The 21,440-nt window shown below is 36.2% G+C and overlaps 1 protein-coding gene and 1 pseudogene across 5 annotated transcripts; one reads left to right on the plus strand and one right to left on the minus strand.

The window, feature by feature from the left end:
- The first annotated feature begins 1,075 nt into the window (after nt 1-1,075).
- On the plus strand, nt 1,076-15,265 carry LOC114295525 (uncharacterized; annotated as a pseudogene). Its single transcript, XR_014350311.1, has 5 exons — nt 1,076-1,132; nt 10,217-10,289; nt 10,384-10,502; nt 10,706-10,828; nt 14,059-15,265. The product of XR_014350311.1 is annotated as an uncharacterized LOC114295525 (transcript).
- Nucleotides 15,266-15,906: 641 nt separating this feature from the next.
- LOC145788588 (acetyl-CoA carboxylase 1-like) lies at nt 15,907-20,235 on the minus strand. Of its 4 annotated transcripts, XM_082904227.1 has the most exons (7): nt 19,286-20,234; nt 19,068-19,202; nt 18,434-18,498; nt 17,674-17,777; nt 17,485-17,597; nt 16,372-16,671; nt 15,907-16,098 (listed from the first exon to the last, which is right to left on the minus strand). In XM_082904227.1, exons 1-4 carry the CDS (start codon nt 19,322-19,324, stop codon nt 17,675-17,677), a joined length of 342 nt encoding a protein of 113 aa, XP_082760353.1. In that variant the 5' UTR covers nt 19,325-20,234; the 3' UTR covers nt 15,907-16,098; nt 16,372-16,671; nt 17,485-17,597; nt 17,674. The 4 variants fall into 4 exon arrangements, with proteins under 4 accessions (XP_082760353.1, XP_082760354.1, XP_082760352.1 ...); XM_082904228.1 differs by lacking the exon at nt 17,485-17,597 and having other exon boundaries at nt 19,286-20,235; XM_082904226.1 differs by having other exon boundaries at nt 17,485-17,777.
- Between the last annotated feature and the right edge of the window lie 1,205 nt (nt 20,236-21,440).

Genomic DNA, 21,440 nt, shown 5'->3' on the forward strand with positions numbered 1-21,440 from the left:
ATTGGATTGATAACCACGATTACCAGATCCAGAACCAAATGTAGTCGGAGAAGTATGAGTATGAGAAGAAGAAACTGATTCCTTTGTGGTTGCAAAAACAATAGTTGAATCAATTGAAGAAGACAAATGAGATTGCTGTTCAATATGAATTGCTTCAGAACTCAGTAATGAAGATAATTTTTCAAGAGTAATACCAGCCGATCGAGTTCTAATTGAAGTTTTAAAAGAATTATATTCATCAGGCAAACCATTCAAAATCATAAAAACTAGATCCTCATCATCAAGAGGATGAGAAACTAGCAATTTGATCTGAAATTTCTTTAAACTGATGTAGATAAGCCTCCATGGACTGTGATTTCTTTTGATTGCTTGAAGCTTGTTCTTAAGTTGATGAACATGAGATCTTGACAAAGCAGTAAATCATTTTTCAAGAGCAAGCTATACCTCTGCACTTTGTTTCAAATGTAGAACAGATGAGAAAATAGAAGGAGAAAGTGTTGATGTTAAACAACCGAGGAGATGTGCATCTATAATCTTCCACTGAAGAAAATCAGGATTCTCAATTGATTTGTTACTTGAATCAAGAATTGAGGCTAAAGGACATGGAACTGATCCATCAATGTAACCAAGTAACTCTGTTGCTTGAAACAAATTCTAAATCTGATTCTTCCAAATGATATAATTGGATGAATCAAGCTTTACATTGACTAACGAGTTCAGATTTGTGATGAGTAAGGTTAGATTTGATGGAAGAGATGATGACGATGAAGAGACCACCATTATTACTCGTTGGAGCTTACAGAGGCTGTGATACCATGAAGAAGATGATATACTTGAAAGATATTTTTCATTACAATTAAATCTTAAGATTCACACAGTATTTATAGCTGAAACTTTATACACTCTCAATATTTATTATACACGTGCTTTCTAACAAACTAGTCTAACTAACTAACACACTCTAACAACCTCTCCTGCACATCTGGACTAACAGTTACATTGCACATCTGGACTCTCAGCATACATGATCTTTCTCAGCATGATTTACCTTCTCAGCATGATCTGGACATATTGGATGAGTCCTACTGCTGCAGTTGCTTATGGACCCTGTGATCAACTCCTTATCAGCAATGTATCAAGCAAATATTAATGATACAGTACCATAATGTTACATGATATTTTGAGATTATTTAATATTTTTTTGAAAATCACAATTTTAAAAAAGTAAATGCTTACTAATAGTGTAGGAGGATCAACTTGACAAATCTTACCTTAATAGGAAAAGAAAGGAGATTTGAAGTTGAATTTTGATTTTTTATTAGTTTTTTTGGCGTACGACTATTATAACTATAATATTATATGATATATTTTATTTATCATGTGATGTGTTTTGATTTCGTTGAAAATAAACATGAGTTGTGAGACTCATTAAATCAAATATCATTATATTTGAAGGGGTTTTTTTTTTGGTTATGTAATGTTCTCTTATTTTGGTGGAGGTTGATCGAGTGAACACTAAAAAACACATAAAAGTCGAATCTATGGTTGAGTATGCCCTTATTGCAGTTCATTTTTCCTCCCTCTAAATTCTTGAAAGTTTCATGAATTGTTATTCCCTCATTCACTGCATTTGTCATTCCAAGACTAAGGTAAAATAAATAAATAATAATAATAATAATAGAGAGAGGGAGAGAGATTATTCTATGATTACTCCTCTTCTTCATTTTTGTTTATTTAATTAACATGTCAATTATCACAACTAAAACATGACAAAGAAAAGTTTTCTTTCTCTCCATATGGATCAAATTTTTGTTTATTTATTTAACATGTCAATTATCACAACTAAAACATGACAAAGAAAAGTTTTCTTTCTCCCCATGGATCAAATAAGGATTTAGAATGAAATCTCTGAGGTGTCCTCTCTGAATAAAATGATTTATATATAGAATCTAGAAAAGTTTTATACTTTTCTTTCACCATAATTTGCCCATCTTTTCATATATATATATATATATATAACAACACAGAGTCACATTCTTTCATTGAAATTGGCCCCCAAGTTATGGTCCTTCACCAATCCTCAATCTATCATACTTTTTACAAGGTCCCCAATGCAGCACTGCTTTATATGGTCAAGCAATACAACTTTTTAGGGTTTGAAAAGCTATAGTCTCATTTGCATATAAAACAAATGACAGAAAATAAAATTAAGAGTTTTATTTGTAATGAGCGGATCATTGCGGTCCCCTGTTTTATTTTATTTTATTTTTTTTAACGCAGTCCATCCCAAAATATATTTTTAAAAAAATTTCAAAAATTTGATATATGTGTTGTAGATTTAAATTGCTGTGATAATAAATCTAATCAACACATTTTAAATTCTTGACATTTTTTTAGATAATTTTTACAGGTTTTTATTTTTATTTTAATATTCTTCTTTAGATATTTAAAGAAGAAAAAGAAAAAAAAATATAACAGCATATTTGTTTTCCTTTCAATGACCTTTTTAAAGATTGAGGTTCTGAATTTTTGTTTGTTTTTTTATTTTTTGATCTTTGTGTGGGGTTGGTTGTGTTGCCGGTGAGATTGATGTCTTAGAAGAGAAATGAATTGGGACTATAACAACTGGACTGTTCATGATAGAGAAAAATAGAGTTTTGGAAAAAGAATCTTAATGCAAAAGCATATATTGCACCTCACGTTTATATCTGGTTGATGAGATCCATTCAGAGATATTTGTATTGCCTTTTTTGCAATTGATTTTGGAATGGGTAACTTCTAGTAGTATCTAGAATTTCTAGTTTCTTATAAATTATATCATGGTCCATTTTTTTTTTTTTTGGGGCCAATTTCTTGCTTTTTATTTAAAAATGTAAAATTAAATAATTTTTTGAACACAATAGCATGCGGTAAAGATTTGAGTTGGTGAAAATGCAATTAAACAATAGGCATTACACACACGTTCATATTTGGTTATCTTTTATGGGATTTAGTGTCTTTCTCTAAACCCTAAATCCTTCTTACTTTTCTCTCTATATTTTTCTGCAAAGAGAGAGGGAGACGATGGTGGTTCGTTCACTTCTCCAATCTCTCTCATCTCTCCTTTCCCTTTCCTTCGATCCACCTCTTAACCTAGATCTAATATTTATCTCACAAGTCCGACCATCATTGCCTTATTTTTTTCACTTTCAAGTCCAAAACTTTAAAATCTGGCTTCAGATCTTCTCACAGTCTGAAGGCCGATGCTAGATAAGGCATTTGTTTTATATTAAGCGACTACCGTAATCTCAATATTCTATCTTGATTAGCTGAGATGGGGTCTTCAAATTTCAAGTTAAAGGCGGCAAAGCAATGGGGTTTTAGATAAGTTCGGTGACGACTTAGATTTGGTTTTTTTGTTTGGTTTTCCTAATTTTAGTTTAGTGATGTAATGATCCTTCTTGTGTGAAGGTTGTTTTTCTCCTCTTCTAGGCAGGCTTGGATTCTTCCTTTTACAAAAGTTATTCATCTCCTTTTCAGATCTTGTGATACTGTTATATTAGCTTGATTCGATCTTTTATCGATTTTGTAATATTTTTTTTTAATTTCTGATTAAAGAAAAACAATTGGCATTGAAGTCTTTTGGGAAGCTGGCACTACTAGAACAAGGGGCATAAGACACGGAAACTTTTGCGACGGTTTAAAAATCGTCGCAAAAGCTTGCTTTTTGCGATGGCAAATAAAGCCGTGGCGAAATTATTTTTTTTGCAACAGAAAATCTAAGACTGTGGCAAAAAGTAAGATTATATACAACGGTTATTTAACTGTGGCAAAAAAATTCCATTTTTTTTTGCGAAGCTTTTTGTTTGTCCGTCGCAAAATATTTTATTTTTGGTCATTCATTCACGATAGTCGTTACATTACTAGAAAAGGGGTATATGACACGGAACTTTTTGCGACGGTATATGTTACTGCCGCAAAAAGACGGTTAGTACTCTGTTACCAATAGTCACTTATTGCGATGGTAATTTTTGTCTCAAAAAGAAAGAAGCATATGTTCAATGATTTTTGCGACAGTAACCTATTGCTGTCACAAAAGGATCATTTTTTACGACGATTATTCCCTCATGACGTGAATATATATTTTTTAACTTTTTTTTTTTTGCGATGAGCATCGTCGTGCTGTCGCTAATAGCCACAAAACACCCAAAAGTCCCAAATTTCTCAAATGCTTGGCGCCCTGATATTTTCGTTTTTCCCTCTCTCGCTTTCCATCTTCCATCTTCGAGCTCTCTCTCTTTCCCTCTCTCTCTCTCTCTCTCTCTCTCTCTCTCTCATCTACGAGATCACTCCTGCTGGTATCAGTTTGTTGATCCACTTTCACCAAGTCGACATTATCGCCCACTCTGTCTCAATCTCGCCCTCGATCTCAGTTAGTACATGGATATCACCTCTCGCAGCCCCAACAGCACCAGTGTGGAAAGAGTTCTAGGCAACCCTCATCTTCTCTCTTTTTCTTTCCCTCACACTTGCTCGCGCAAACCTTCACAATCTCTCTCTCTCTCATTACCCTTACAGACTGTTTGTTGCAGCAACGGCGGCAATTTCCCACCGATTCTCCCTCTGGCATCTAGGTATATCTCTTCTCTGCTATCCTCTGCTCTCCACGCATGTCCTCTCCTCTTTTTATCTTATTTTTCCTTCATTGGAATCAAACCCTCTTCATTAGATTTAACTAAACAAAAATAAATAAATCTACCCTAAACACCAGTTTTAATCCAACGCATTATGCAACGATTTCACAATTAAATCTCGTGTTGAATTTGTGAAAAGTGATACTTCATTTTTGTTTATGCAAGTATGAGTGTGGGGATTGCAACCCTAGAAAGTGGTGCAGAGATTGGAGACTGAGAGAGAGAGAGAGATGAGAGAGGATGTGAAGGGTTGATTCAAAGTGTTGTGAATGTGTTTGATGAATGTGTGTGCTCTTTACCTGTCTGTTTCTATTTGTTTTGATGAATGTGTGTGCTTTTTATTTATATATACAAGCAAAACTGCAATATTTTTAATACAAAAGATGGAAAATGTTTTAAGGGTTGAGAGAATTTAAGTGGGTTTTAGAAGAATGGGAAGTTGAGAGTCAAAATTGGGGAGATGATGATGAGGTTTAAAAGACATGTGAAAGTGGGATATGGGTTAGAGGTTGGAGAAGAGAGAGAGAGAGTGGTTTGGATGTGTGTATTGGGTTATATGGTCTGAAGGCTTTGAACATAGTAGTGTGTTTTAGGGGTTTAGGGTTGTGAAGGTCTGGTTGGGAGTTGAATGAGAAAGTGTTGATTGATGAAGAAGAAGCCATTTGAGTAACCGGCAGGTCAAATGGCAACAACTGAGTACAGGTGTAGACACCCCATTTTTGATCGACCTTGAGACTCAGACGTCACCAGTTGAGCGCTCGGTGATATTGCATATTGTGCTCGTTTAGAAGTTTCAGAGTCTCGGCTGCGAGCCTCGCCTCCGAACTTCCGGACTCTCTTGTGCTTTGCTTCGGTTTGCGAACCAGGCTCCGTTTTCTCTGTTTTCTCTTCCTGAAGGGAGGGAGAGGTCTCGTAGATCATCTCTCAGTGGTTGTAGGCTACGTTTCGTGGTCGTAGGCCGTTTTGCCCGTTTGGAGTTTGGTTTCCGGTTTTTCGGAGCCGTTGGCCGTGTGCCTCGGTTCGGGACCGCTTAACCACCTCCGTTTGCCCCGGGTTTTGGCATACATCTTGTTTGCTCCCTTTTGAGGGACACTGTGGCCCGAAAAACCAACTTCGTGGTCGAACACCACTTCCGGTGCCTAACAGCCAGTTTTTGGGGCCTCGGGCTGCGCGTTTCGGTCCCCGAACCTTCATTTTGCATCGATTTGGGCTCATTTTTGGCAGGGACCTCTGTTTCATTGGTAAGAAGGTCGTAGAAGGGTGGGAGGCCAACAATTGTTTAGACAACCAGTTTTATTCCTCCATCGCCATCCGTCGCCCGTTTTTTCTCACTTAAAAGCCAATATTGACCACCCTTGGGCCATTTTCTTGCACCCTAAACCCCATATTTGTGATGTACACATCTGGGAGGCCACCAATATTTGGTGGCCGGCCAGTAATTGCTTTTGAACCTTTTGAACCCCTCCTAAAAGTGGCCTTTTCTCTCTCCTGGTTCATTCTCTCCAGTTTTTGACCACATGGTTGTGCTGTGCACACATGAGAGGCTCCTTTTTTGGTATGGCCGGCCATTAATTCTCATTGAACCTTTTGACCCTTGGCCGGCCGGCCATGGAAAGAGCCAGCCGGCCACCTGCAACTCCAATAACCAACCGGCCTTGCTCCTTGCTGCAGGTATAGTTCAAATATGTATCTCTTTTCCCCCCAGATTTTGCATCCGGGGGGCCAACTTTTTGGGGGGAAACTTGAATTGTTTCCCCCCCCATTTTTCCCCCCATTTCTCTCCCTCTTTTGCCTATAAAACCAGCCTCCCAGCTCTGGTTTAGGGGTTAGAAAAATCACCTTTGAGCTCCCATATTGTATCTCTCTCCCTCTACACTTCCAAGCTTCAAACCTCTCAAGTCCTACACTCATTTCTTCACCAACCCATAGCCCCACCCTTCCATCCTCCATTCCAGTAGCTTGAGGTTGTTCTTCAGAGCCTAGGAGTGCTGCATCTTGGTCCAAAAGGCTGTCAAAGACTAGTCTTCAAGGATAAGTCCTCTTCTATTCTTTTTGACCCTTTTCTTGGTTCATATTCTAGCTCCTTGTGCTTACTTTTTTGAGCTCCGACCCTAACTGAAAATAGCATTTTTTTGAGCTCTATTTCATGTTTTTTTAAGGGCCTCTCACTGTTTGAGGCTTCCTTGTGGCACTTGCTTCTTTACCTTTCTTTTATGCCATTTCCTTGCATAGTATTTTAGGCCTATGTATAAACTGTTTTGAGCTCTGTCATAAACTGTAAAGTGGCTTATTTTGAGCCCTTCTTCAACATTATTGAAGGGATCATCACTGTTTGAGGTTTCTATTTGCCACTTGCCTTTGTATCTCTCTTTTGGCTCCATTTTTGCATGATTTTTTACCCCCTTGTGTTTGCATTTTTGGACTCTGGGCCAAACTGTAAATGGACTTATTTTGACCCCCTATTCATGTTTCATTAAGGGTCTTTTACTTTTTGAGGCATTCTTTTTATACTTTGTGTTATAGCTCTCTTTTTAGCCTTGTTTTGCATAGTATTTTGAGCATGCTTGTGCACTGTTTTGGGTTTGATCATAAACTGTAAAATGCCATGTTTTGGGTCCCTCTTCAACATTGTTGAAGGGCCCTCTCATGTTTGAGGCCAGAATCCATGACTTGCTTCTTTATCTCACATTTAGGGCCATTTTTGCATATTGGTTTAGCCCTATTTGTGTTCATTGTTTGGTCTTGATTAAAACTGTAAACATGCTTGTTTTGGGGCTGCCTTGAATCTGTCTTCACATTTCATGTTCAAATAATGCATGTTTTTTATAGCTATAGGCCAATGCATATGCCTAGTTTTGTGTTTCGGTTTCATTTCATGCACCGGGTGCCATGTTTCCATGATTCGGGACTGTTTTGGGTCATATTTTAGCACTGGAATTTGCATGCTTGTATGCCATATTCCATGCCTTGCCATGTCTTGTTAGAGTGGCATTTTGTGCCTTAGGATCGGTCCTCGGTTTGCGTGCATATGTGCACGCATTTCGAGTGTCTCTTTTTCATCTCATGGCTACTTATGTGAGTGTGGATGAGGTCCACTCATGTTGGTGTAAGTCCATCGTGCATTGTGTATGCCATTTCATTTCATAGCATTGCGTATGCTAGGTTGTATGTTAGCGCATTGTGTATGCCATGTTATCTCGTGCATCGTGTATGCCATTTCATAGCATTGTGTATGTTAGGTTGTATCTTAGTTGTATTTCATGCATATCATGCATATTGCATCGTGCTTGAGATAGGAGTTAGCCCGAGCACGGGAAACGAGGGACGTTTCGTACTCCGAGTGACGGAACGTGTCTCAATTCCCAGTCGCCGACACTCCGGATTATCCATGATGGAGTCTAGGTTTTGTTTTATTTTCATGTGCATTCATTCTATATTGAGTTGCAAAATTCGACTCCTCGGCCATCATGCATCGAGATGCGTGATTGGTGGCACGAGGATCGAGGCATGCATACATTTGTGAAAATATATTGCCATGCCCTTTTCCTGCTCTCTGTTGCAGCAAATCAAGAATCAACAATCTTCCGGGGCTTGGTGCGCTTTCCAAGAAATCATTGCAAAACAGAGGCTAATTGGGGCATCGCAGTGGATTTCCGTGCAAAGGCAACCCGGACATGCATCATTTATCATCTGAAGAAGAGTCAAGGCAGTCCCTGGCTTGCATGCCAGTTTATTGTTTTCTTAGTTAATTTGGTAATTAATTAGGATTTTTGTACATATTTGGACTGTATTATTTATTTGGACTGTACTATTTATTTGGGATTGTATTATTCTTTCGGACCCTCTGCGCGAGGGCAATGTTGTAATAAGTGTGCGTGTGTGTGATGCATGTTTTCCAACCCCACGTCTTTCTCCCTTTTATTTACCTGCTTATGATGGTTAGATTAGGGCATATTTCAATTAGCATACAGTATGATAGCATGTTTGCATTCATTCATCTGTTTAGCATGCACCGGGCTCGGCGCATCATACTAACTGCATTGTATTTTCAATTCCAAATTGAATACATGTTAGCTGTAGCATTTCATATGCCATGTTTAGAATAGCCGAGCCTGCTATAGTTGCATCTTTGCATGTGTTGCATTAGGCATTTCCGTATAATTAGGATCATGCATGGATTTCTAATTAGCTTCTGTTTTGGCTTGGAGTACTCGGTAAGTTTTATGCTTTAGCATCCTTACATGCGTGTGAGTGACTGCCATGAATAGCATGCTTACCATGAGGCTATATGCTTATGTGATATAACTGCCTGAATGCCTGTGGATGAAGGTTGGGTTATTTGAATTGGAACAATTCATCAAATGTGTGTTTTAAGCCCACTAGATAGTGGCAAAATCATATTTTCCTAAGCCCACCCGAGGGTGGCAAATCCACGTCTTAGCCTACTTGCGAGTAGCACCATCAAACCATTTTCAAAACAAACAAACATGAAATGTTTTGTTCCAATTCAGGCGATCCAGTCTATACTTGCATGCTGTGCGCATCACATAGTAAATCTAGGCTAATAACCGGAATAAGAACGCATAATGTTTTCAAAAATAGATATCATGGTTAGTAGAGGCCGATCTTTGATCGGGCGAGCGGGGGTGCTCACGAAGTGACCTTTCCCAATCGTACCCAAGTTCCCGAGCCGAGGCAACTTTGGTGATGACGGACACGTGGCCTTAGGCAAACGAGTCAGGGTTTCCTAATTTTCCAAAATAAAACATTTAGGTGGCGACTCTGTATTTGGCAAAGCAGTCCATGTTTGGCACTTCTTTCAAAATCTATTTTTCTCAAAACGATTTGTCGGATTTGGACTCTTTGGTTCAGATTACGAACCGTGACAATTTGAGAGTCTTGAGCTGTAGTGAGCCCAATATGAACGGAACCGGGGGGGGGGACTCGTTCTTCCTCTCGGGGCGTTCGGGGACGTCTACAACAGGGTACATGTCTAATTGAGAAACTCATATCATCATCTATTTTTTACTTTTGCCTATTGTCTAAGCCAAATCATCATCTGTCAAAGGAACTCATATCATCATCTATTTTTTACTTTTGGCTATTGTCTAAGCCGTCCATATTTCACTATGTTAAAATTTAAAAGTTTTGGTGACTTGTTAGGAAGTCCTTTACATTGATATATTTTTATTTAATCTGTCCTCACTCTTTCACAAATTTGTGAAGGGGCACCCCTCTCTTGGGCTAAATAGGGAAGGTGGCACCTCTCCAAACCTTGAATCATCTGTCAATATATGCCTAGGTTCCAACCTTTTATTTATTTATTTATTTATTTTTCTCTTAATTTTGAAAAAAAAATGAAATACCCATTTATATTGGCAACTACATGGAGGATTATGGGTTTTCCACCATTAAGCATTAATTTGTTGTTTAGCCTTTGACTGCTAAGAAATACTGATTACCCATGATTGCATTTGACCAGTTCTTTATTAGAGCTTATCTAAAATGTGTTATGGTCAATATTACTTTTTTGCTGAGTTTAGGGTAACATTCAAACCCTGAGTGTTGCTGATCTTGACAGCTATCGTGCTCATACATGGCTTCTTTCTCCTCCTTGTAAGCTTTACACTCGGCAAGGTAAAACTATTCTTTCCTCTTCTTGTTAATTTCTTTTTGATTGGCAAAGTGTTCTCAAACTGTTATTATTTAGGTCTTCAAAAGGGCTCAGTTGATGCTCAGGCATCTTCTTTTCTCAAAACTCTTAAACTTATACCAAAAACTTCTCAACCTCCTCTCATGATATTTGTGGAGAATGTTGTAGGGTTTGAGGTTTGTATAGAAAAATTTTATCTCAATAAATAAATTCAGTTCCCTTTACATATATATTATTAACACTTCTTTTTTGTTTCTTGTTTTCTTGTTTTATCTTCTTTTTCTCGTTCTCTTTTTTTTTTTTTTTGGTGATAAATAACCAAACTTTATTGAGACAGCATCATTCTTTTTCTCCCTTTTTTCATGTGTATGTGTTGCAGACATATGATACGCATAGAATAACGATTGAGATATTGGCAAAAGCTGATTTTGTTACGCAGGAGTTCATTTTGAGCCCATTGCAATTTGGTGTGCCCTATTCTAGGCCACGCTACTTCTATTTGGTAGCTCTCTCTCTCTCTCTCTAGGCTGGTGTGGGTTTGTTTGTTTGTTTGTGATCCTTTGAATGGTTTGTTGATAGAGTCTGTTAATTTATTTGGTGTTAAATTTTATAGTCCCTAGTTATATGATTGTCCTTTTAAGTGATTAGTGGATTTCCTTGTAAGATGTAGAAAAGGCATAGAAGAGTTGTTTCCAAGCCATAGCCCTTGATTTGGAACAATTAGTTTGGGGGGGGGGGGGGGGGGAGGGCATTCCAGAAATTGCATAGTTGTTTTTGAGTCAATTATTCTTTAAGTAAGTTTGCTACTAGTTGTCAGTTTATACGTGTGAAATATGTTTAAAGAGTTGAGAGTATTTTGGTATATTTTCAAACTTGTTGGACATGGGTTGTTTTTGGTTGCCCATGGCTAGTAGGTGGGTAATGTTATTAGGTTTCTATTTATAGATTTTAGTTGGTCCGGAAGGGCTTTAAAATTGAAGTAAGTTTCTCATTTTGGAGTTACAGTTTTGGTTAAAAAAATAGTGGTAATCATATTACCTATGATTAGGCAATATTTCAATTTTAACAAAGAACAAGGTAAAGATCATTTTCACTAGCTTTAAAGCTTTCCATGATTATGTGATGCAATTCTAACAATTAGTTTGATAGAAAGATGGGGAAATGCGATGGGTATCCTTCTAGGACCTTTGTGTTAAGATTCTGGTATTCAAGTCTCACGACCCCTACGCGCGCAGTGCATGGGGGTCAACTAGTCAAGATCTGCCATTTTGTTCTCAAAATGGGAATATTACTGTTCCATTAATAAAAAGCTAACATCAAAGAACGGCCAAAAGGAACGTTGTTTACCTAGCCATTTGATCCACTATTTGTACCCACCATTTTGTTCTCAGAATGGGAATTTTTTAACCTAATGAGACGGGCAATATTTGAATTCAGAGGGACGACTGAATAGGTCTACATTGATTATACTTTCAAATCGGGACATAATGTCACCCATATAATACTAGTTGATGCTGCATTCATAAGGGTATGATCAGTGTATGGCATCAGAATTCAAAATTGTCGCAAAGTACTAGATTGAGCAATTTCAACAAAGGATATGGCCTTTTGCTTTATGAATAACAGCCAGATTGTGCGACTTTTTAACTATTATGAACTGACCAAAATATGAGTATTGAATCAAGGGGTGCTATGATATTTATTCGTAAGAAAAAGGACTTTTTTTCTTAGAACCACAAAATGTTTAATGAATTGAAGTGTGGGTCCTTGTAGTCGTAAGGTACATTACACAGTTTACCATGATAGGGTTTGTAATTGAGTCAAACTGTCAATGCTTAGTCTGCTTCTATGTTATTTCACTTATATAAATACTGAATGTGGTGTGTTGTTGACCTACATCTTAGTTTTCTTTAAATGAATCGTAGTTGCTCTAAAACATTTTTATTCCCATCGATGCATATATACTTTAACTATTTGATTTATATTGCCTGTCTTTCTGATTCATGTGTCTCTTAGTATATTCTGCAGTAGTTTCTCTACACGTATTGCTGTGTCTAGTATTAATTTCTTATCCCAGTTTTTTTCATGAGAGTCTCTTGCTGCTGTATTGATTGTTTAGAGGGGTTTTGTTTCCCCACTGATGTACTCAATTGAAGATTGTGCTACTTATAACAAGGACAGATCAAATGCCATCATTAAAAATGAAGAACAAGTCAACCATGGGGTGTTTAAGAGAAAAAAATGGTCTCCATGTATGCTAGAAGTCAAACATGATATCGAAGAATTTTAGTGGTTTTAGAGGGAAGTGCTGACATCATAGGAGTTGATTGAATGCTAAGAACTCCTTCAAATGGTAACAATGTGCCAATTGTAAAATAAGTGTGTGTGTGTGTGTGTGTGTTTTTTCTTTTCTTTTTTTTTTAAATTTAGCTTTTGAAATTGAGATTTTGAACATACATGTCGTTAATAGCCTCTTCTTACTGAGGCTTTCAATGTTCTAATGTCTTTCCATATTGTCACCAATCTCTTTCTTTCTTTAGTCAGATTTACATATTGAGAGCCATTCTCTTATTTTTTTATTTTTCTCATGGATTCCGTTGGAGTCATTATTTCCTTCTATCAACTGAAGTTGGAGATTTTTGCAGAATATGAACTTTGGTATGTAGATTGCCAAATTGATTTACTGATAAATTAGAACAGATAAGATTGAAAAATGCTCACTAGTTTATTTCTTGTTTTTGCTACTCGAATGTTCCCCATATTTTAAAAGTCTGACAATGTATTCCTAGAATGTTACTATAGTTATGTGTGACAAATGATGGTTGATTACAGGAATCTACACCACCAACCTGTGCATCAAACTTGGAGACAATTTTTTCACCAACTTTGGAGTCAAATGAAGTTCACAGTGAACCATAGATCAACAATGATGCAGATACAATTTAGAATTTTTCTATTTATGCTATCTTGGGAATTGTTTTTTTATCTTAAATTAGAGATTTCTCGCTAGATCATGTGTACTTTTTGACATGAAGATGAAGTTTTTTGAGAAATTTTGTTTGTGTTGCTTCATTCCTCCTAAAATAGGTGGAAATGAAAATACTGGAAGTCACTGCTTCATGTTTCCAGAAAATGGTCAGTATGTATCTGAAGTAAATTATCTGTTTCTTTCTTTTGGTTTTGAATACAATATTGATCAGTTGAAGCTCCTCATAACTCAAAACTTCCTTCACTAAAAGCCACTTTAAAGAGATTGGGTTCACATATTTAAAAAATTACAACATCCTTGACCAGTGTGAAAATTGTAAGATGAGCAGAACAAAGAAGCAACACATTTTGTTTTGGAAGATCACCATAAAGCAATTACTAGACCACCAATGTCTGCATTGCATGCAAACTCATTTCATTTATTGCCTGCACACTAGTTTAAGTCTTTATCACTTGCACTCCCAACTTATTTAATGTGTCACTTGAATGAATAATGATGAAATTTTGCTTGAGCCATGAAGAGTTCTTTGTTGGATATGGGAGTATAAATCTTTGCACATGTTTGTAAAGAATGTCAAACAACATAGATTATTCTTATTGGATTATGTTTTTATAAAATATTTTAAGCACATGTCTTAGGTTTGGAAATATAAACCATCTTCTGCATATGACAATGCAAAGCAGAAGATTCACATTCAGTTTTGAATTGGTCGTGCCAAAAATGGATTGACATTGTCTAAATAAGCCTTACCTTCCTCTTATCTCTATACAGGGAATAACGAAGATCTTGATCCATCGATTTTGGGAGCTGATGAGAGTGATGATAACAACAGAAGCTCTAGTGAATATCAAACTTGCATTGTCTCAGATCTCTACATTTCTGACGTGATTATTGCAGGCTTACCCATCGAAGGCAACTCAATTTATGATGACATCACAGAAGCCAGTTGCTTGCTTGATTACAAATGTGATGAGTGAAGTACATTTTTTGATGTAACTAAGGAATACATGTTACTGCCTTTCCTTGAGGATACCATGGAGGCAGGTGGCGATCATGATGGCAGAACATGTGAGGACACCATTACAGATTTAGATGATTCAAGCTTGTATCTTGCAATCCATCAGTTGAGATCCTGTAATGAGGAACCTGATGTGAATCCCTACTCAGATTCAGATCAATTAGAGTGCTTTGATCCACACATGTTTATCCGAAGTCTACCTGACCTATCAGATTTGGTGCCAAATTTTCATCCCACATTGCTAAATAAAACACAAAAAATGAAGTCCACTACCCTACTACTGGATTTAGATGGTAAGAAAATTGAACTCCTTTGATCTGTCTACTATTAATCTTGATATTATTTCATTTTATCTTATCTAGTTTATTTCTCGGTTATGTCAGTATAATATTTATGATCCACACCTATAGTGAACTTTCAACTTCGAGTGTACTTGTATTTCTACGAATCATTTTAAAGAATTTTTACATAAGTTGATGTTTCCAAAGGTTGGTCACACTAGTTTTCATTTGTGCAAAAACACTTGTCCACTCTACATTGGAACATTGTAAAGATGCGGATTTTAGCTTTCCAGTCTTTTTCAACATGAAAGAGCACACAGTCTATGTAAAACAGAGGCCTTACCTTCAGATGTTCCTACAGAGGGTTGCTGAGATGTTTGAAATTGTGGTGTTCACAGCCAGTCAAAGCATCTATGCAGAACAACTTCTGGATATAATGGATCCAGATAGAAAACTTATCTCATGCTGAGCTTATCGTGAATCATGCATTTTTTAAGATGGAAGTTACACCAAGGACTTAACAGTTTTAGGTGTTGATCTTGCAAAATTTGTTATAATTGACTATTCTCTTGGGTAGATTTCTTGCCCATTGACTTTCACGTATCCTTTGTAAAGAATATTTGGTTAACAATTGTTATAAGGTACATATATACATATGATTTTGTGGATGTGGATGTGTAAGTGAATGTAGATGTCACTACAAAAAAAAAAAACACTTTTAGTGACCTTTTTTTTAGTCATCAAAAGTGTAATTTTGGTTGTTGAAAGTATCCGCGACATCAACAAAATCCGTCGTTGAAGCCCTGCCACTAAATGGTTCAGCGACCAAATGAATTTTGGTCACCTTATAAATAAATCGGTGAAAATTGATTTGTAGCCGCGCTTGAAAAACGCTGCTACAAGCCTAAAAAACGCCATTATAAGTTATAGCGACGTTTACTATTTTCGTCGCTGATACAGCCGCTGTAATAACTTTACAACGTTTTAAAAACGTCACTAAAAACATTAGACGGCGTTTTAAAAAACGTCGCAAAAACTTTGACGTCCACTACCATTCCTGTTACAAAATAACGTATGACGTCATTTAGTGGCGTTTTTTCAAAAATGCCACTTCTTTTTTTTTTTTTTTTTTTTTGTGTGTGTGAAATATACCATAAAACAGGGCCAATTTAACTAACAAGAAAGCTTGAATATAACATATACAATCTGTGATTTGGCAAAAAAAAATCACAAAAAATTCAATCTCAAACCATACTCTTGAAGAGAACAGAATGTGACAAGAATATGCTAGCTTGTCAAAGTCATAGCTACATAAAGGCAAATGAGAAGAATACAATATCTTAGTATACACTGAAAAGAAAATTACAACAAAATAATAATTAGCAACTGTCCACAGATAATTAGAAGTTTGACTCAGCTGCAAGTTGCAACAACAATGGCTGGGGTAATATTTCTGCACCTCATGGATTAGATGGGACCCAAATCTGCATTAGAATCATGAGCACGCAGGAATGTCAAAGATGGATATAACTGTTGATCCCTCCAAGATATTAATGTAAGAACATCATTTCTAATTCTTTCTCCATTAAATGGTTTGCTAAAAGACAAAGAAGGTAATAATTTTTAAACTTTCAAATCTAAACTCTTTTTTTCCGATAAACAATCAAATTTGAAATATTTTGTTCCAGTAAATTCTTAACTATGTACGAATAATTTGCACCTTTCATCTCATATTAAGAACAAAGAGACAGATATACCTTTGATGTATTGTTCAATTTTTTAGCTTCAGTTGAGGTGTTTCTGTTACCCTTTGGAGTAGACAAAGCATTCAAAAAATTTGAATTTTTGTCCTCATTATAGGAAAGATTAATTGAAGGAAGACGGCTGGAAGGGATTGTGAGCAATTCACCAAAATTGAAACTTAACGTGCTGATAAGTGCCTTATTGCAGATCACAATTGATACTGATGAAGCCACCGATAGAGTCAGAGCTCCAACAGTCCCGAGTTGAAACCTCTAGCTCTCACTCATCTTCTTCTCCTTCTCTAATTACACCACCTTCATTTCAACCAAACACAACAAACCATCAAAACCCCAAGTTTCACAAAAAAAAAAAAAAAAAAATTACAGAAGAAAGGGTGTAACTACCTACAATGAGATAAATTATACTGAAATTCAAACCTTCTGCAAGGAATGCTTCGGAAGAGCACAAAGTGGATAGCAAAACCAACTTAATTTATTCAAATTCAGCATGCAATTAACACCAAAAGAGGAATCAAAGTAGTTTTTAGCTCAAATTAAGAAAAGAAGCAATTGAACAAAAAACAATCTATTTATAACCAGATTTGGTTTAAATTACCAAATCCTCACAATGGGCCTTTGTTTTTGATAATTTATTACATTGACCACAGGAAATATAGCAGCATGACAGTTGCACTTTAACAAGGTGAATTTACCAAAAAGCCTAAAAGATTTCAAATGTGCTAGAAAAAATTAATCATCAAATAATGGAACAATCTCCCTCTAGGTTGCTTTGTTTCATTCTTTTCTTCATCACTTATTAAAGGAAGTTATAAGGCTGTGTTGGTCATATTCAACTACACAGAAGCACCTAATAGACAATCTTTAACCTCTCCAGTTTGCAAGGCAAATTACTTTATTTATGCTTATCTAAATTGAGGTGCTTGATTGTAATAGAATTACAAAACTGTAGATACCTTCTGGATGTAATTGATGACCCCTTCATCTCTAATTTTATTCCCACATTGGTCAACCACATTAAACATTGAAACAACAAATTTTGAAGAAGAAACAATATAAGAAACAAAAAGGGTTCGAATTTGCTTGTGACAGTTAAATAAGAAACTATACCATCTATAAATCAACCCCCATCAGATGAGATATGCCTTCCTAATAACGAGGTTCAAATTAGTAAGAACTTGGACAACTTCCAGGAGAATCCCATGCTTGTTGACACTATCAACCTAAATAAGATGCGCCATCTATAATGAGAAAGTCGAAAAGCAAATAGACCAACCAAAGCAAAACCAAATACTCAACCTCAATGTTTAGAAACCTTGCCAACCATATCATCGGAGAGCGAAGGCATAGGTCCTAACTGGATAACAGTTGCATCCTTGCAAGTATTATTGTCAATTACAACTCTGTAACAACAAGAGGCAACTCAGTTAAGGAACTACCAACATCCTCTCTCTCTCTCTCTCTCTTTCTCTCTCTCATACACAGAAATCCAAAGATGAGGAGAATCAAATAGTAAAAACCAGTTAAGGCTCCTGAAAAGAGGTAAAATTCAATAAATTTTGAAGCACAAAAATCACTTTGAGATCAAATCATAAAACCTCTATATATAAAATACACGATTTATCATACTTGTTTTGGGTGGGTACAATTTGTCATACTTGAAAACCATAAAACATGTGAAACCTCAATCCTAGCAATTCAAACCACAGGGACTTGAAAACTGAAATGAAGTCTCCTATGTTAAGTTACTAAAAACTTGAAAAGTGAACAGACTAGCACAATATTAGTAAGTCTGGATATTAAGTTAAAAACAGAAACATGAAAACAGAAATGAAGTCTCCTATGTCATGAACAGTCCGCAAATTCATATCACTCATGTAAATAGCAGGTGCAATGGCCTTGGAATTTAGTGTCACAGAGGGAAGCCCCTGATAAAATTCATTCAATCAAGCAAACGACTACACTCATAATATATATATATATATATATATGGAATAGCCTAAAAGGAATGAAAATCATGCCAAGAAAAGACAGTAAGTTTATAAGAAAGAACACTTACAAGACCAAGTACTTTAGTAGCTCACATGGAGTCTCTGCCACTAACTTGGATGGATCATGATCGTTCTGGAAAACAACCAAGGTAAGCTACTAAAAATTCTTAGCCAATATAACTATAAGCAAAGTGAAACCAAATACTCATCAAGAACTTAACGTAACTAGATAACAAGAAATTGGTTAGTATCGCTGTCAACCAATGAACTTGAAAGAGCACATCCTATCCATTAAGAATGCCATTTTTAAATACCAAATGAAATCCAACAAGAAATAGATTCATATCAAATAGCGTTACAAATATCTAGCTGCACAAGAGTCAAAAGAAGAGCTCGCTTCTAGTAGATAGCATGCCCGTCTTAAAAGCCCAAACCTGCCCATATCTCATTTACCTCTTAGAGAAAACAACGAAATTATGACAGAGAAACTTCAAGTAGAATTAAAACAGAGAAATCATCACAGCAAAAGCATCTGTAGGTCTTACTTAGACAAGTACATAACACTGAAGATTACACCTAATATCGACATGGTACATGCATATTTGATTGTTGGAAATCTACCCTCAATTATAATTCAAATACATAAATTCAAGTACATACACACACTCACAAACATACAGAGAAAACCTAAAAAGACAATACCAGCATTGCCGTGACTGTCTCTCTTGAGTTCCCATCAATACGAAACATAGTGCCGGCCTCATTGTAAAACTGGTGAACAAAATCTGGCTGCTGCTGAAGTACCTGGTAATACTGCCCAACAAAGTACGTCCCAACCTAAAATCCGAAGACCTATTTTTTTAGTGAGAAAAAGAGTGAATATATATATATATATATATATATAGAGAGAGAGAGAGGACCTGAGCAGCAGTGACGGGCACGTGAAATGGAGTAGCCATGACAAGTCTCGAGGGGCTCTAAAACCCTAGAGCTCCAATCAAACCCTAGATTGACAATGCGGTGGCGACTCCATCGTAATCGTCATCGTCCTCCTCATCATTCACGCTCTCCTCTGAACTGTCCTCACCATCATTTTCTCTATTACTCCCGCGAATCAACCTATCTCCTCTTCTCATCTTGCTGCGACTCGACTGATCTTGATCTTGGTCCCTGTTTCAACCAAATCGATTCAAGAATCGATGGATCTGAACAAGTAATCGTAATCGAACCTGGTGAATCTCTCAAGGAGAATGAGGAGAGACAGAAAACCCTAGATCTTAGACGGTGACAGAAAACGAGAAGAGAGAGAAATGAAGAGAGAAAGCAAAATCAATGGATCTGAATCGATGGATCTGAACAAGTAATCGGAATCGAACTTGGTGAATCTCTCACGGAAAATGAGGACAGACAGAAAACCCTAGTTCTTGGACGGTGACAGAAAACAAGAAGAGAGAAAGCAAAATGACGGAAAGCCAAATGGAGACTGAGGGAGACGGAGCACGGTACAAAGTGGAATACGTGTCTTTTAATATTATTTTATGTCTTCCACAGCGTTTTTCAATAAACGTTGTCTAACAAATGTGGTTATAGCCAATTATTGTTGTAGTGTTAATATGTCTATAGGTACTATCTTTACTTTCCTTGTCAATTTTGTATTAGATCTTTCTAAAATTAATATAATGCACACCTACCTCTTACTTTAAAAAAACAACAATACATATGCTAAATAACTCTTTTATCTTTCTTTCTGTTTAATAGTAAAAAATGAAGAAATAAGTCTGTGCTTACTTCATATGCTGCTTGTTTATGCTATGCATGAGGTGGGAAAAGGGCTTAGTGTTATCTTAATTTGCATCTCCTTTACTGAAGTTGGATCAAGGCAAGATATTAACTCGAGGTTGTTAGACGACTGGTATTTTCTTCCTTTCAAAGAATAAATGGTAAGAGAAGAAAAGAACAGAGATCAGAGTTAAGAGTAAAAAGAACAGAAGGATAGGATAAGAGAAGTGGAAGAAGTGTAGATGTGTGTATTTGAGAGACGGAGTTATTAACAATGCCTTCCAAATAAGTTCTTTTTTAAATTATCTTGATGCATAAGAATCCTGTGATTGTGACCTTTGGAATTAGGATATTTGTAGACTTCATTTTGACTGGAATACATAACGACTATAATGTCCACCAATTTGAAAGGTTGGTACTAGAGGATAATACTTTTATGATGTTTTGGTTTGATTGGTTTTATTTTCCTTTTGGGTTATGTTAAGTGAGGATTGAAAATGATGCTAGAGTTCTCCCTTAGTTTATCATCTCAAAATGCACAATCATTCTTTTAACTCTTTATGGCAGTGATGTTTTTCTTCATCGTGACAAAAATTTAATGCCCAAAAACCCAACAGCATAGAGTGCATGGAATTTTCATGGAACTATGGATAACAAAGTATGTGTGACATATTGGCTCAATGTGCTCCAGGTTTGTAGCACATTCTCCTCATGTGAACTGGAGTTGTTTTTATATTTTCATCAGTACATGACATTAGAATGTGGTGATGCCGAAATGCTGATATGTTGCAGAGCAGCTAATATGCTCAAGATTTTTTGATCCACCATAATATGTATTTAAGCTAGTCATAGTCTCAATCATTACGCAAAAAATAAATGGACAGGCAACTAAATTTCTACTTCTACAACAAATGAAGCGAACTCTAAAACAGAATGAGGAACACCTTAAATCACTGCTTCAAAATATATGAATACAACATAGAGCAACAATAGTTTGGGTTTCTAATTTTTAATTTTTTTGGTCTAGGTTTCGATTTCTAATACAAGATTAAGATTGCTTTATGCAAATGGGTATTTGGGCAATCGTCAATTCAATGTGTTGAATGAGTTCTCCAAACAAGGTAAAGGCGAAGCTAACAGGTTTTGTTTTTTGCTTTTTCCTAATTAACTTGAATATATGTCAATAATTGTCTGAAACCTTAAAAAAGAGATGTTTTTTTTCTTGTTACATTGGAACATATATTTCTGGGTTAAATTTGTTTAGTTGGTTCTTTATCAGCTTAGTTCTTTTGTTTT

This window comes from Camellia sinensis, chromosome 14 (genome assembly GCF_055761805.1).
Source record: "Camellia sinensis isolate YWXY chromosome 14, ASM5576180v1, whole genome shotgun sequence".
In the NCBI taxonomy this organism is placed as follows: domain Eukaryota; kingdom Viridiplantae; phylum Streptophyta; class Magnoliopsida; order Ericales; family Theaceae; genus Camellia; species Camellia sinensis.